This window comes from Tursiops truncatus, chromosome 2 (assembly GCF_011762595.2).
Source record: "Tursiops truncatus isolate mTurTru1 chromosome 2, mTurTru1.mat.Y, whole genome shotgun sequence".
In the NCBI taxonomy this organism is placed as follows: Eukaryota; Metazoa; Chordata; class Mammalia; order Artiodactyla; family Delphinidae; genus Tursiops; species Tursiops truncatus.
The window spans coordinates 164,915,447-164,929,803 of NC_047035.1; the positions used below are offsets into that span (position 1 = coordinate 164,915,447).

The 14,357-nt window shown below is 46.0% G+C and overlaps 1 protein-coding gene across 6 annotated transcripts in view; it reads left to right on the forward strand.

The window, feature by feature from the left end:
* The first annotated feature begins 647 nt into the window (after positions 1-647).
* Positions 648-14,357, forward strand: part of KIAA1217 (KIAA1217 ortholog) — a 327,363-nt gene continuing 313,653 nt past the window's right edge. For 2 of the 6 annotated variants that reach the window (XM_019933399.3, XM_019933402.3), the window contains exons 1-2: positions 652-1,097; positions 10,614-10,897. In XM_019933399.3, the coding sequence (XP_019788958.1) occupies positions 1,028-1,097; positions 10,614-10,897 (354 nt within the window). In that variant the 5' untranslated portion in view covers positions 652-1,027. Of the gene's footprint in view, positions 1,098-10,613; positions 10,898-14,357 lie in introns of all 6 variants that reach the window. The other 4 variants (XM_019933420.3, XM_073801649.1, XM_019933421.3 and 1 more) reach the window with 4 other exon arrangements.

Below are 14,357 nucleotides of genomic sequence, written 5' to 3' on the forward strand. Positions count from 1 at the left end.
TGCCTCCTCTTTTCACTTTCTGGGAAATTTGCCAGTGTTTCAAGGACTGGGTAAAGAACAAAATAAATATTTGTAGGTAGTTTAAAGGGAGAATGAGTAAGTTGGATGTAACCCTGTCCCTTCCAAAGAAAAGCATTGAATCCATTCAAATATTTTAAAGTCATTAACTGGAGAGATTCAAAAGGTTGATTTTACTAGTTTGCTTTTCAGATTTGTGATCAACGTGTGTGTGTGTGTGTGTGTGTGTGTGTGTGTGTGTGTGTGTGTATGTTGGGGAGAGGAAGAAGAGTCGAGAAAGTGTAGGGAAAGGAGTACAGACTTTGTAAGTCCAGCTGAAGAGATTGAAGTTGATTGCGTGAAAAGTCAGCTGCCTCTTTGTGTCTGTTAATCAAGTTCTAAACAGTTGGTGCCGGAGTGTTTACTCAAGAACCTTCAGCATATACCCTGTCTTTCTCACTGTCCTTTTAAAATGGGATTTCACTGAAATTTGGGACGTTCCGCAGTCGGCTGTTTATTTCTCTGGATATCAGCCTATTGGGAAGGCTGATTCTGTGTCTGAGATTAAAGGGACGGGAGAAGCGGCTTCCAGCAAAGGCTCCTGCCGGCGATCCTGGGAAATGTTTTCCTTCCTAGGCTGCGGAGTCGCCGCAGTTGGTGGCAGGGGCCACAGGCCGTGCGGGTCCCGGGCAGGAGAGCGCATCACCTGTTGGGGCCTACGGGAGCGCGCGGCGCGGGGCTGGCCTGGGCACAGCCCGCGTTCCTCGGGGGCCCGGCCCGCGGGCGGGCGGACAGACGGACGGACGCGGGGACGCGCGCGCGGGGGGACGCGGGAGGCCCGGCGCTGGAATGCAGTTTTCCCCGGCGAGAGAGACTTTGTACCGGAGTGGAGAGTAGTTTGGGGTGGGGTTTCGCACCGTTCCCTCCTCCCCACCCCCGGGCCCCCTTCCAGGCGCTTTCTGGGAGCTTTTTCAGAACTGCGCTCTGAAGTTTAAAGACCAGCGAAGGGCCTGGGCCGTAGGCAGGGACAATGGAAGAAAATGAAAGCCAGAAATGTGAGCCGTGCCTTCCTTACTCAGCAGACAGCAGACAGATGCAGGGTAAGTAACAGGCTCATTCAAAGATGGAGTTACGGTTCCGCGTGTCCCTCGCCGCTGGAGGCTGCTTTTTAGAACTGCAGACCGGGCGCCTGGCACAGAAAAGGCGTATTTCTTGGGGTGGTGCGTTTCCCAAACTGAGTGGAGAGCTGTGAGCTGGACTTTATCTCTGGAAGGATTTGCTTAGTTAGTAAAAGAAGTGGCGGGGTGATGTCACGTTTGTAGCCCCGTAAGCCGTCAGTACGTGCTAGATCTCTAGGCAATGACAAATATATCGCTAAAAGCAGCTTTTCATACTCACGGCTCCAGCCGTGGGAGAGAGGAGCTCTTTCTGGAAAGCTCTTTCTGGGACGGCAACACTTCCATTCATTGGTTGGGGGATTCCATGAGGCAAAGGCACGTTGGATGCAAGTTTTGTCGTATTTGAGAGTTAAATCGCAGAGTTTGGGCTGTTTTCTTTTCCAGATCGGAACAGCAGGGGAGCACTTGTCCAAGTGGGGGAGAGATGGAAAACTCGGTGAATTTTCTGTATGCTTTCATTCAAAAGTTGGGAGCTGTTAGATAATTTTCTCCGAGCAGTTTCCCTTTGTGTTTATAATAGACTTGTCTTTTCTGTAGGGAATTTCCAGAAGCCTATGTTGTTCCAAAGAAATTTTGCAGTGGGGTTGGGTTGCAGTGGAGAAAGGACTCCTTTGCTGTGCAGTGTCTGACGTCTGTGATTCCAGAGCCTACCCTGCAGTATCATACAGGCAGCATGTTCAGACACCAAACAATCGAGAAGCCCCCAGCCCCCAGCCTATCCCAGGTTCATCCGGGGGCCAGTTAGTAACGGTGTTTGCCGGGCTGCTGTGATGTGCGTGGGAGAAGCAACTGCACAGGGGGAAAGGTGTGTGTTTTTTAAAAAGGCAAAAGGGAAGTAACGAATGACTCATCCGCACCGAAAATGCAAAACTAAGCCAGATAGAAGAAAATGCAATTAGAAGAGATAGACGCACACACACTCCCACCCACCCACCAGTGAAATGCAGGAAACCTTAAGACCAGTAAATCCTGGAGAATCCCAGTCGCATAGCCATCAACTAGCCAGCTGTGTTTGTGCTTCCAAAGCACCACGCTCTCCTCAGTGGGGCTCCCTCGCCTCCCTTTCTCTCCCCATGTTGATAGACAGGATCCTCCAGCAGGAATTCAACCTCTGGGCTTCTGTTGAAATAAAAATACTCAGAATCTAGAGGGGCAACAAGAGTGGGACCGATTTAAGAAACGACTTTCAAACAACCGTAGCAATTCGAAGATACTTCACAGGCTGGAGACCGTCAGACTGAGTGTGATCACTTTCTTTCTTCATTCATTCAACGAATATTGAGCATCTGTTACTTGGGAGTTACTGTTTTAGCTGCTGGGGATCCAGCAATGACCAAAATAGACTAAAAACACTTGCCTTCATTGAATTTTTATTCTGAGGGCCAAGTTTGGGGGGAAGGGGAGTGGTGGAGCTAGACAATGAACAAATAAGGAAAAGAGATGGCATATTAGGTGGCAGGGTTACCAGATTTGGCAAAGAAAAATACAGAATGCTTAGTTAAATTTGAATTTCAGATAAACGGCAAATAATTTTTTAGTATAAGTATATCCCATGCAATATTCAGGACATACTTATGCTAAAAATTATTCGTTATTTATCTGAAATTCAAATTTAACTGGGCATCTTTTATTTTAGCTAGTAACTCTGTTAGGTGGAAATAAGGCCGTGGGGAAAAATAAGGCAGGGAAAGGGAGGATTGAGTGTGGGGAGGGGGCAGGGGGTGAACCCGTAGTAAGGTCATTAGGGAGAACGTCACTGCTGTGATATTTGAACAAACATCCGAAAGAAGGAAGAGCATTTTCAAAGAACAGAGTGGGGAAAGGACGGGAAGAAAAGAGGTTAAGAGATAATTCTAGGCCATATCGGGTAGGGCCTGTGAGAGTGTAGTAAGGACTTGGGCATCTGTTTCAAGGGAGGTGGGAGCTGCTGGCAGGTCTGAGTGGTCTCATAAAGGGTGGATCCTGGGTGCTGTACTGAGAATCACCCCAGTGGGAGTGGGGGAGGGCAGGGAGCCCAGTTGGGAGGCTTCCACAGTAAACCAGGCCCTCGCTTGGGCCAGCGGGTAGGGTAGTAGAGTATTGAGGATGAAGCCAGATTTGCCAAGGTATTGGATATGGGGGTGTACGAGAGACAGAGGAGTCAGAGATGAGTTCAAAAATTTTGGTCTGCGCCTTTGGGGAGTTGCCATTTACCTGAATGGGAAAGTGTTTGAGAGGAGTAGCTGAGAGGGTGTTTAATGGCTTGGAAGTGGGTGGAGAGCAGAAAATCTTTTGGATATGGTGGGATCGAGAGGCTTATCAGGCGTCCAAGTGGAGATGATGTTGATTGCGATTTGGATATTCATGGCTGGAATTGAGGAGAGGGGGACCGGGGATTGTGAACGATGGGCTAGGATTGGGTCCATGTGCAGAAGAAAAGGTCCCAGAGATGCGCCCCGGGGCACACCAGCATTTAGAGGTCAGGGAGGCTGGAAGGGGAGGCTGGAGAGACTGTGAAAGGGAGCTAAGAATCCCAGTTAGATTTCTAAGATCCGGTTGAGTCCTGGGTGAAAATGGTGCTGTGAAGGAGTGTGGCCTCCTCTCCAGTTCTTTGATGCGCGAGAGGCCCACGCAGGGAGGCCAGGCCTCTGATACAGGCATCACCCGAGATGCCACACGCCCACTCCTATCCTTGCACACTCGATCGCATTTGGCATTGTAATGCCGGTGGCAGTGTGGTGTTCGGGGGCAGAGAACATACCTTCTTTGTCTTCACATCCCCAGCACCTAACTGAGCACCAGGCATGAGACAGCGATCAAGAAATTTGCGCTGAACAGAAGGCTAATTATACCACCCCAGGGCTTTGAGTTTATCAATCTACAATAGATAAGGATCCCTTGGGTGATCATGTAACTTGTTCAAACCGAGACAGTTTTGAGAGTGAAAGGGGGGAATGCTATAAATAATTTCGCTGGGACGACAGTTGTAACCCAGAACTGTTTGGCAAACTGGGCGCATATGGTCACCTCGAGAATAGCTCTTATAAATGAGGCTCCCAGGGCTAAATCGTCAGCTAGTGAGTAATAACAGTGTGAAAGGGTACTCACAAGTGCACAGAGGTGCTTAGTAATTAGCGGTTGAATTTGAATCTAACCATATCACGCTTCTTTTGAAGGCCCTGGACTCCTCAGAGGGGTCCTGGGGGTTCCTGGGGATGCCTGTCCACCCACAGCAGCCCTGAGGCGACTGCTTTTGCTCTGGCCCCAAAGGTCTTGAAACCCCTGTGCAAGTGAAGTGCAGTCAGCCACCTGCTTACCTCTGCCACCCCTGATTCTCCCGTGTCTTAAGATACTAGTATTTACTGTGGTGGTAATCATTTCACAATATATAAGTGTATCAATTCAATACATTGTACACCTCAAACTCAGACAAGGTTATATGTCAATTATATCTAAATGAAGCTGGAAAAAAGAATAGTATTGGCAGCCCCACAGAATGCAAGCTTGGGGAGTCCCAGACATTTTGGTCTCTGCTCCGGTCTCCTCTAAAATTGCCCCATCGGTTTCTGTCTCTTATCCTGCTTTACTCTTCAGAGCACTTATCACTATGTGACATTTATATGCACATTATCTGTTCGTTGTCTGTCCCCCTAATTATAATGTGGATCCTCTTTGAGGGAAGGGAATTAAGTCTATCTAGATCGCCATTCCACTACACTTCCTAACTCCTTTCAGTGTTTGGAGCAGTCACTCAATAAATATTTGCAAAAAAATGAATCAATCAATTAATCAGCAAACCAACCTTTGAGACAACAATGCTCTCCTGGGTAGGGGAGGGGCTGTTGCTATTTTGTCTAAAATCTCTTCCAGAAACCTCTTTTTTTAAATTTTGTAAGGTTTTTAGAGCATTGTACATAATGATCTGGTTTCAGCTGTAATTTCTGTGCCCGTTTGTCTCTGGTGGTGATCTTTATGATATTAACAAGAGGGCTGGCAAACTGAGGAACCCTGTGGGCCCCCAACAGAATGTGTGATAGATACGTAGGAGTCAGATAACCTGATCGCCGTAATGTCTGTGGCTTAGCATAATCAAGGTTCATTCTTTTGAACGCACTGGAATGTGGACATTCTTGGCCGAGTGGAACTGCTGGGTGGTTTACCTCCAGACCACCCCGGGGCCTAGGTTCCTTCTGTCTAGTTATGACGCCATTCCCCAGGCTCTGGGAGGCTTCTGCTGGAGCTTTTGCATTTAACCGGCCAAAGGGGAAAGAGGAAGGGCACGGAAGATTATTCAGGAGGTCAGGGGCCAGGACTACAGGTGGCCCACATCACTTCTGCCCACATGGCATTGCCCGGAATTAGAACAAGACCCCAGCTAGATGAAGGGGACTGGAAAATGCACTTGTCTTTTGTGTGCACAGGAGGATGTTATGGTTTGAATACACAGACAGACAAAATGTGGCTGCTGCCGTGGTAGATCCAGGTAGATTGTACAGCGAGTCAAAGCTGCAACTCCCCGCGATGTTCCGATGCAAGAGAGCATCCCGGCACAATTGAAAAAGCGACACCTTAGAGAGAGCTGACCAGCAGCCACTAGGAAGCAGTGGGGGACTCCTTCCCTAGGAGGCCAGGGCCTGCCTAATCTGACCCAGGAATACAATGTCAGAAAAGCCATCAGCCCTGTTCCTGGCTCTCGGGTAGCAGGCAGGCGTGGGATGCCTAAATGATGCCAGGTCCGGATCCCGTTCTGCAGGTCAGCCGACCCAGCCCAGGCAACCCGAGAGGGGGCCAAGAAGCCAGTCTCGGCAGCTCCCGCAGCCTCGCGCCTGCAGGATGATTTGCTGTGTGGGTGTCTACCTTTGGATGACCCATCTTCCATAATCCTCTGCCTCCCCGGCATACCTGGTACATACCTGCCCCTCCCCATGTCCCCACTTTCTACTTTTCCTTTCCAGAAGCGTCCATCCCAGCCAGGAGACCCTTTGAAACTCAGAAGAGTCTCTCCCTGGCACTTCTGCTCTCTTGATCCCCACCCACTCCTGCTTGGGAAGGGTTGGAGGGGCCATTCTCCCCTGGAAGCTCCCAGCTGGAAACAAGCTGCCGGAGGGATGGCTCTGGGCTGGGGAGGGGTAGGGAGGGAAAACTGGAAGCCTTGTCTCCAGGCTCCAGCTTCATTATTTGTTTGACCCCGATTCCCAGAATAGCAAACAGCTCGACACACCCAGACTTAAATGTTAGCACCAAAGTGCCCTCCAGGCAAGGGTTAGCACTGTGTTTCTGTTTGCACGCCTGGGACAGCATGTCCATGTGGATGGTGAGGAATTGGTGGGACTTGAGATCTCTGACTCCGCGCTGTGGAATTGTGACTACGCGTCCTCTGCTGCTCCCCTTTGTTTGTTTCCTCCTCGGCTGAAAGATCCCATTCTCCCCAGATGACCGGAATGGGAGAGCAGTCTCCTCTCCCTCGGGCACGGGAGTCGGTGGCTTCCAAGAACTGAGTCTCATGGTGGGAGAGGCTCCAGTGACCGGGAGGCTTCGTGTGGGAACAGCGTTGGGTTGTTATGGGTGCCGTGAAAGTGGAGCAGGGGCCTGGTGGGGACCCGTGAGCAGATGGGGCCCAGAGCTGAGTGAGGGGCAGGCAGGTGAGGCCGGGGAGGGAGTGGGCGCCCAGGGCAGTTAGGTGTCTGCCAGGGGCAGTGCACTGGTGCCGTTCGCTGCTGCCCTCCACCTCGCCTTAAACCTCCGTAAGCACCTGGAGACATTTTAGAAGAATCCACAGGACAGAAAAAATGGAGAAGTAACCTAAGATTGACGTGACCTTCTTAGTGGGCAGTGTTAGGAAGGGTGGGGCTCGGAGGGTCGCAGAGTTGGGGGCTGCTCAAAAGTGGATGTTGACAGATGGACTCTGAACTCCCAGCTCTGCCCCTCCCCGCTCCTTTCCCAATTTATCTCAAAGAACGTGCAAAACTCTTTTCAGTCTCCAAGGGATTGCTGTTCTGGCGGTTTCGACCCCTTCTGAGGATCCTGAGATGAAACAGAATGGTTCTTGTGAGTCTGTGTGGCAAAGCAAGGCCGAATGGAACTTTCTGCCCTTGTTGGTAGTTGAAGAACAGGAGTGTTTATCCTTATGGGTGTATGTGGATGCTTGTGTTATGTCCAGGTGAAGAAATCACCTTCCCAGCGATTCCATCCTGCTAATTAATCTAGCTATCCTGGATGACTTTTCAAATATATTATTTTCATGATGTCAGAAGTAATCAAGGGCATTTCCTGGCGGTCCAGTGGTTAGGACTCCGTGCTTCCAATGCAGGGGGCACAGGTTCAATCCCTGGTTGGGGAACTAAGATCCCACAAGCCGTGCGGTATGGTCAAAAAAAAAGAAAAAAAAGTAATCGTAAAAATCCACTTGGAAGTCAGCTGTGTTATATCACATATATAACAAATTTGGCTAATACAAAACTCACATGCACACACTCACTCAAGAAGATAAGGCTGAACCTCTTCAGATTGCCCACATATTTACCAACCTGAGATACGGCATTTTCTGTACCTGGCTTTATCCCATAGATCCTATTACCTCCGTGTCGTTAGAGAAGAAACCACAAATAAGGTAGCCATCGCGTGAGCCCATATAATGAGAAGGTAAACTAAGTGAATGGAATTATAGTTAATCTCCCAATATCTTTTTTTTTTTCCAACCCAAAGGTCTTTATTGGATGCTTACTAATGATTAGCACGGGCTGGGTGCTGAGGGAAATTCCAAAGAAACACGTGCATGAAAGCTCATAATACACAGTCGCGTTCCCTTCTCACAATTTTCTTATTGATCCTGCAGTATCGATAGCACAGGTAATGTTATCGCACTCTCCATTTTGTAGGTAGGACATCAAGACAGACAGACACCAGACGGCTTGGCTAAAACCACATGTAGAGTTGGCAGTGGAGCAGGGCCTAGTGCTCAGGGCTTCTGTGTGATTCCTACCGCCATCCCCTTCCCTGTTGAAAAAATACTTCACTCAATAATTGCGTAACATGAGGTGCTCCCATGTTCAAGGTGATTTTCAGTGGAAGACTCTTCTTCTCATCATTTGAAGAAAAAGGGAACCATTTCCACCAATGCTTCCAGATTTCAATTCCATTATTTCAGGAGTGATTTGAGCCTCCCTGGTTTCATACTGAGTCCCAGAGCCTTTTTATTTATTTGTTTTTTTCAATGTCTTTTAATCCAATAGTTCTGTCTTCTCCCCCTTCTACACGTACTGCTGAAACTAATGAAAAGGAGAATGAACTAATTGGGCTCTTTTTTTTTCCTTCCCTTTCCTCATCAGTATCTGATGGAGAAGCTGTAATTAGCCATGTAATGAGAAGTGAAGGGTAAACGAGAAGAATTATTCCCAGAACACACACCTAGGGGTGAAAAACTGGAGCAGGACAAAGAGCCAGAGATTACAGTATTTTCTGTGCCTAAGCAAGGCTGTTGTACCTACAGTTCTAGACACGAGCATTTCTAGGTAAAGAAGAGGGAAACTGTATTGGTGTCATTGCCTCTGGAGGAGCTAGTTTACGTGTAAACTCTGGACACGTGTTGGTTTATATCACTGGTGTCAAGATTTAGTTCTCTGAGACTCTATCCTAAAACTCTTAAATATTGGGTGTATTTTCTGTACTTAATTTTTTAAGATAATTGGCAAATACACTCTTAAATTGGAAACTTATTTTTTTAAAAAAATTTAGAGTATATTTATAATAAAAAATTTTTAAAAATTAAAAAAATGGGACTTCCTTGGCAGTCCAGTGGTTAAGACCCCGTGCTTCAAAGGCAGGGGGCGCGAGTTCAGTCCCTGGTCGGGGACCTGGGATCCCACATGCTGCGTGGCGCAGCACAGCCAAAAAATAATTAAAAAATTAACAAATAGAGAGTATTTAAAAGATTTAAATTTGCATATCTAATAGCAGTTCAACCATGCTTATTTTATTAATGAAGACAGTGAGGCTGAGAGGGGTCCCATCGTTTGTCCTGAGTCTAGGATTAAAGGCAGGACTCCTGAGACCCAGCCCTGTGCTTTTCCAGGGAATGCAGTGGACGAGGATACCTTACTCTGCCTGCGTCTGCGTTACTGTATATGAGCTGCTCTCCATGAAGAGAACTTGCAAGCTTCTCAAGTACTTCAGAATGCTTATTACTTTCTCTTCCTATTCTGTTTTTTGTTCTGTTTTGTTTTGGTGTTTTTTTTTTAAGAAGTAACTCCTGGGACTTCCCTGGTGGCGCAGTGGTTAAGAATCCGCCTGCCATTGTAGGGAACATGGGTTCGAGCCCTGGTCCAGGAAGATCCCACATGCCGTGGAGCAACTAGGCCTGTGCGCCACAACTACTGAGCCTGTGCTCTAGAGCCTGTGAGCCACAGCTACTGAGCCTGTGTGCCACAACTACTGAAGCCCACATGCCTAGAGCCTGTGCTCCGCAACAAGAGAAGCCACCGCAATGAAAAGCCTGCGCACTGCAACGAAGAGTAGCCCCCACTCGCCGCAACTACAGAAAGCCCGCATGCAGCAACGAAGACCCAACGCAGCCAAAAATAAATAAATAAAAAGTAAATAAATTCATTTAAAAAAAAAAGGAAGTAACTCCTCTTTCTCAGTTAACTGGAATAGTCAAACCTGACACTCCATTTGCCACCCATTGAGAATGAGTGGGGATTCGCTATGCGTGGTCGTTGCCAGCCTCAGTTGCTCAGTTCTAAGTAGGAATCACTTGTTCCTACCTGGCCAGCTCAGAGGCCAGGTGTCTGGGTCAGGACCTTCAAAATGCACCACCTCTCTTCCCTTTTCATTGAGTATTTCAGATAAAGTCTGTTTCAAGTAAAACATGTCTAAGCCTTTACATCCCCTCGATTATTACCTGTAATAATATTCTTCGGCTTGCTTGGTTTGTGATAACAGGGAGAAATTGAATTTTCAAGTGGTTCACGTGTCCATGATTATAACGGCTATTTTTGGTCTTGGAGATAAAACAGATGTTTCAGAAACCACCTTCAGATTATAAAAATATACAAAATCCTGTTACCAGGATGAAACTGTGTTTAAAAATAAAGAAATAATCAGAATCACGGAAGTTAACTTTTCTGTAATTACAGATGAAGGTGAAGGGTAACCCAAATTGCCTGCAAACTAGTCCGACCAGGGGTTCTTGTTTTGAATAACCTCAGGGAAGGAGTCAGAAATGGTAGAGTTTTTGCTGCAACATCTTGATTTCTAAAGTACAGTTTTGCATATTTCTTCGATTGTTGATTTGCTCCCCTTCTTGCCACACACACACACACACACACACACACACACACGCACAAATGTGCTAAGTTGCATTCATGTTTTAACAGCTGCTCCAAATGCTCTTGGTGCCCTGTAGATGAGATTTCTAGTGTGAAATCATTAATTGTGAGCTGTATCTTTTTTGTTTTTCAGAGCAAGGAAAGAGCAATTTGCAGGTAGCATCCTTAGAAGATGCAGAATGTCGCAGAACCAAGGAACGCCTTTCTAATGGAAACAGTCGCGTTTCAGCTTCCAAATCTTCCCGAAACATCCCAAGGAGACACACTCTAGGTGGACCTCGAAGTTCCAAAGAAATACTGGGAATGCAAACATCAGAGATGGATCGTAAGAGAGAAGCTTTCCTAGAACATCTGAAGCAGAAATACCCCCATCATGCCACAGCCATCATGGGCCACCAAGAGAGGCTGAGAGACCAGGTACAGATATATGCTGCCGTTTCACTCTGCGGAGCTCATTCTTTTTTTTGTTTGTTTCTTCTTCTTCTTCCACTTTTATTGAGATATAATTGGTCTGTGGCACTGTACATTTCAAGTATACAGCATAATGATTTGACTTACATTCATCACGAAATGATTATCACAGAAAATTGAGTGAACATCTATCATCTCATTTAGATACAAAATGAAAGAAATAGAAAAACAATTTTCTTCCTTGTGATGAGAGCTCTTAGGGTTACTCTCTAAACAGCTTTCATATATAACCTACGACAGTATTATTACATTTATCATGTTTACTTTACATCCCGAGTACTTATTTATTTTATGACTGGAAGTGTGTACCTTTTGACCACCTTCATCCGATTCCCCCTCCCCGTGCAAAGCTCATTCTTCAATGAACATGAGGGAAAGTAAAGACCTTCAGTTTAAAGGGGAAACAAATAGTTGAGTGGGTTGTGCCCACTGTTGCGTTGTCCCAGATCTCTTTGGGGGGTTATGGGAAGGAGGCAGATTGGTTTGACCTGACGGCTTAGCCCTTTTTATCAGCAACAGTCAGAGAACCGGAGGTGAGAGAAGAGAGACCCGGAGAATATGCAGTTCCCCTAAAAGAGCATCCCACCTTCAGCCACAAATACATGTAAAGTGCAGGCAACGCACGGGTATCACTTGACTGAGTAAAGCACGGGACCAACTAATGTGAACCCCGATAGCACTGAGTGCTGGGCACAGTGAATGAATGAATACATGCATACGTACGTACATAGATTTTTCAGGCTAAAACAGAGCATGCAAAGGGGTAGACTTGTGATGAACCCCTTTTCCTTAAAAAGCTGACATTGGGGTTTTGTTTTCTGCTCTTTTCTCTTTTCTAATCGGAGATGTTTTCCTTTTGCGCGCTTGGCTTTCTGCTGTCATCAGCTACCTGTTTTCTCAGGTTATCTTGACAACCATACAGATACCACCACCCGACTGTGGCTCGGGATGCTTTTGTTTCTTGGCTGTGTGTATAGTTACTTGTTAGCAGACAGCGTGGGTTTGGGGTTACAGGAGATGGGGGGGCCACCCTCCTCTGTACCCCTCACAGATAGGCGTCTCCATCTGCGGATGGAGACCATGGTAACGGAAGCAGAGCACACTTAGCCATAGGACTGGTCGGGACAAGGGCAGGCTGTTATTGATTTTGACACTAATCGAAATTAGTAGAGAGACAGGTAGAGAGACAAGCTCTGTGTCTTAAGTCTGCTCTCTCGCCAGTTAGTTACAAAAGCGATGTCTAACTCGCCTTTTGATCGTCCGTGGAAACGGAGATTGGCACCAGCCTGAGTAATTTAAATCTATACTTTATCCGCAATCTCCTGTGCCCCTTTAAATGGAAGCTTCTCTTCTATGAAATCTTCATCAGAGTGCCTAAAAATGTGACATATGCCTCATGAACTGTATGTTGAAAAGTTCACATTCCCAAGAGGCAGTAGGCCCAGAAGAAGAGAAACAAAAGAAGAATCCGGGTTGATGTAGTAGAGATGAGCAGATTAATTCTTCAGTAAATAAGAAAAGGATGGCCATCTTCACTTCAAGCATATATAGAAAATACCCCTATTTTCTTTTATTTCTATTTATTTATTTTTTAAATTTATCTCCCCATCCCAGTTTGATTGAGATATAGTTGACATATAACAAAAATACCTCTATTTTCTATTGATAGTTGGACACGATCCATTTAATTAATGGAGTTTGTGCCTCTCTCTGTGTCATAATATATGAGGCATCATACTTTATCCAGTGCTCTTCAGATCGAGGAAACTCAGGACAGTTACGATTATACAATTTGGTAAAGAAAAGTTGGAATTTGAATCCAGTTAAATCTAAATCCTTGTTTATTCCACTGTTCTATTAGTTGAAAATCATTGCGTATAGAGTAGATAGTATGGTCTGTGTATGAGGTGTAAGGGACATGGTGTGTGTGTGTGTGTGTGTGTGTGAGAGAGAGAGAGAGAGAGAGAGAAAGATAGAGAGAGAAAGAGGCTATAGGGACAGCGATCTGGGTGAAGGAGGCTAGAGAGTTGATTTGTGTTGAGTGAGGAAGGCAAATGTATATTTTTGAAGTTAAAATGTATTATTTTGCAGAGAAATATAGAAATTAGTCTGTCAAAAATGTTAACTTTTCCATTTAAAAAATTTTTCAATTGCTGTAACTGTTATTATTTGTGATGTCATAATTGTTGCTACTACCATGATGATGATGGCTTTGGATAAAGTTATTATATGGGGAGCCTAAAAATAACCAGAAGGTTGTAAAGGGCGATGGTGTCAAAAGACAGAGAGTAATGAATGTGGCTGAGTGGCCTCAAGCTCCAATCTCCTGTCACTTGCATCTCCGCCATAATGTAGTCTGGCCACGGCTGGTCAGCTGCCCCTTCGTTGGGTAATTTGAGATGAATTCTTGTGTATTTCAAGCTGACTATCCAAAAGGGGAAAGGTTGTGATGCGTGGATCTGTGTGTACGTTTTTCCTTCTGCTGCTGTGTTGCAAAGGAACCTTAATCAGCACTGTAAACATGAGAGATAAGCTTAGGTGAGGACTTAGGAAATTCCTATAGACAGCACTTCACCTTCTGTCTTTTTCATTCTTTTTCTCCTACCGCCCATTTCATCTTTCCTGTCCTCTTCTCCACAACACGCTTTGCTCCTCCCTGACCTTCTGACAATGGATGACTCCAGGCTTCCTTTACAGGAAGATCACGTGACCCGCCGTAAGGAGGAATGCACATATCACAGGTCTGATGCACTTTCCAGATAGGGAGTTTCTAAACACCGCAGACTCTTCTGGTGGCTGTTTTCTTGGTTGCTTCCCAGAAAAGTGGCCTTAGTGAGAAGAGCGCCAGTGAGAGAAGTCAAGGATAACGTGACAAAAATGCTGTATCCAGTTACTATACATGAAATATCTTGGTGCTGAGGGAATCCAGGTTCTAATTCCTTGGTATCAAACATCAGGAGAATCAGAGCACGCCTTATGTTTTGAAATATGAATTCAAACACTTGGAAGATTCCTGGTTGAAAACTTATACTGGAGACTTTGAAAATAAGTCAGTCAAGAATTTTCTTCTGTCTAAATTATTGAAAAGCACAAAGGTTTCCTTTACTCTCTTCTACTATCTTTAAAAAATGCAGGTGACAGTATTGCGGAATAGGGCTTATCTGCATAATAGTAGACGGGATCTTTATTGACTCCCCAGCAGACTCCTGTGAGGCAGGCAGGCTGTGAAGCTGCATCATCTGGCAGCGGAAAGGCTTGGCTCTGGGGTCAGGCAGGACTGGGTTGGAATCCAGTCTCCACCATATGCTCGTTGCATGATTTGGAGCTAATGACTTAATCTTTCTGTTTCAGTTACCTCATTTGTCAAGGGAAGATAATACCTATATCACAGAGTATTGAGAAAGAG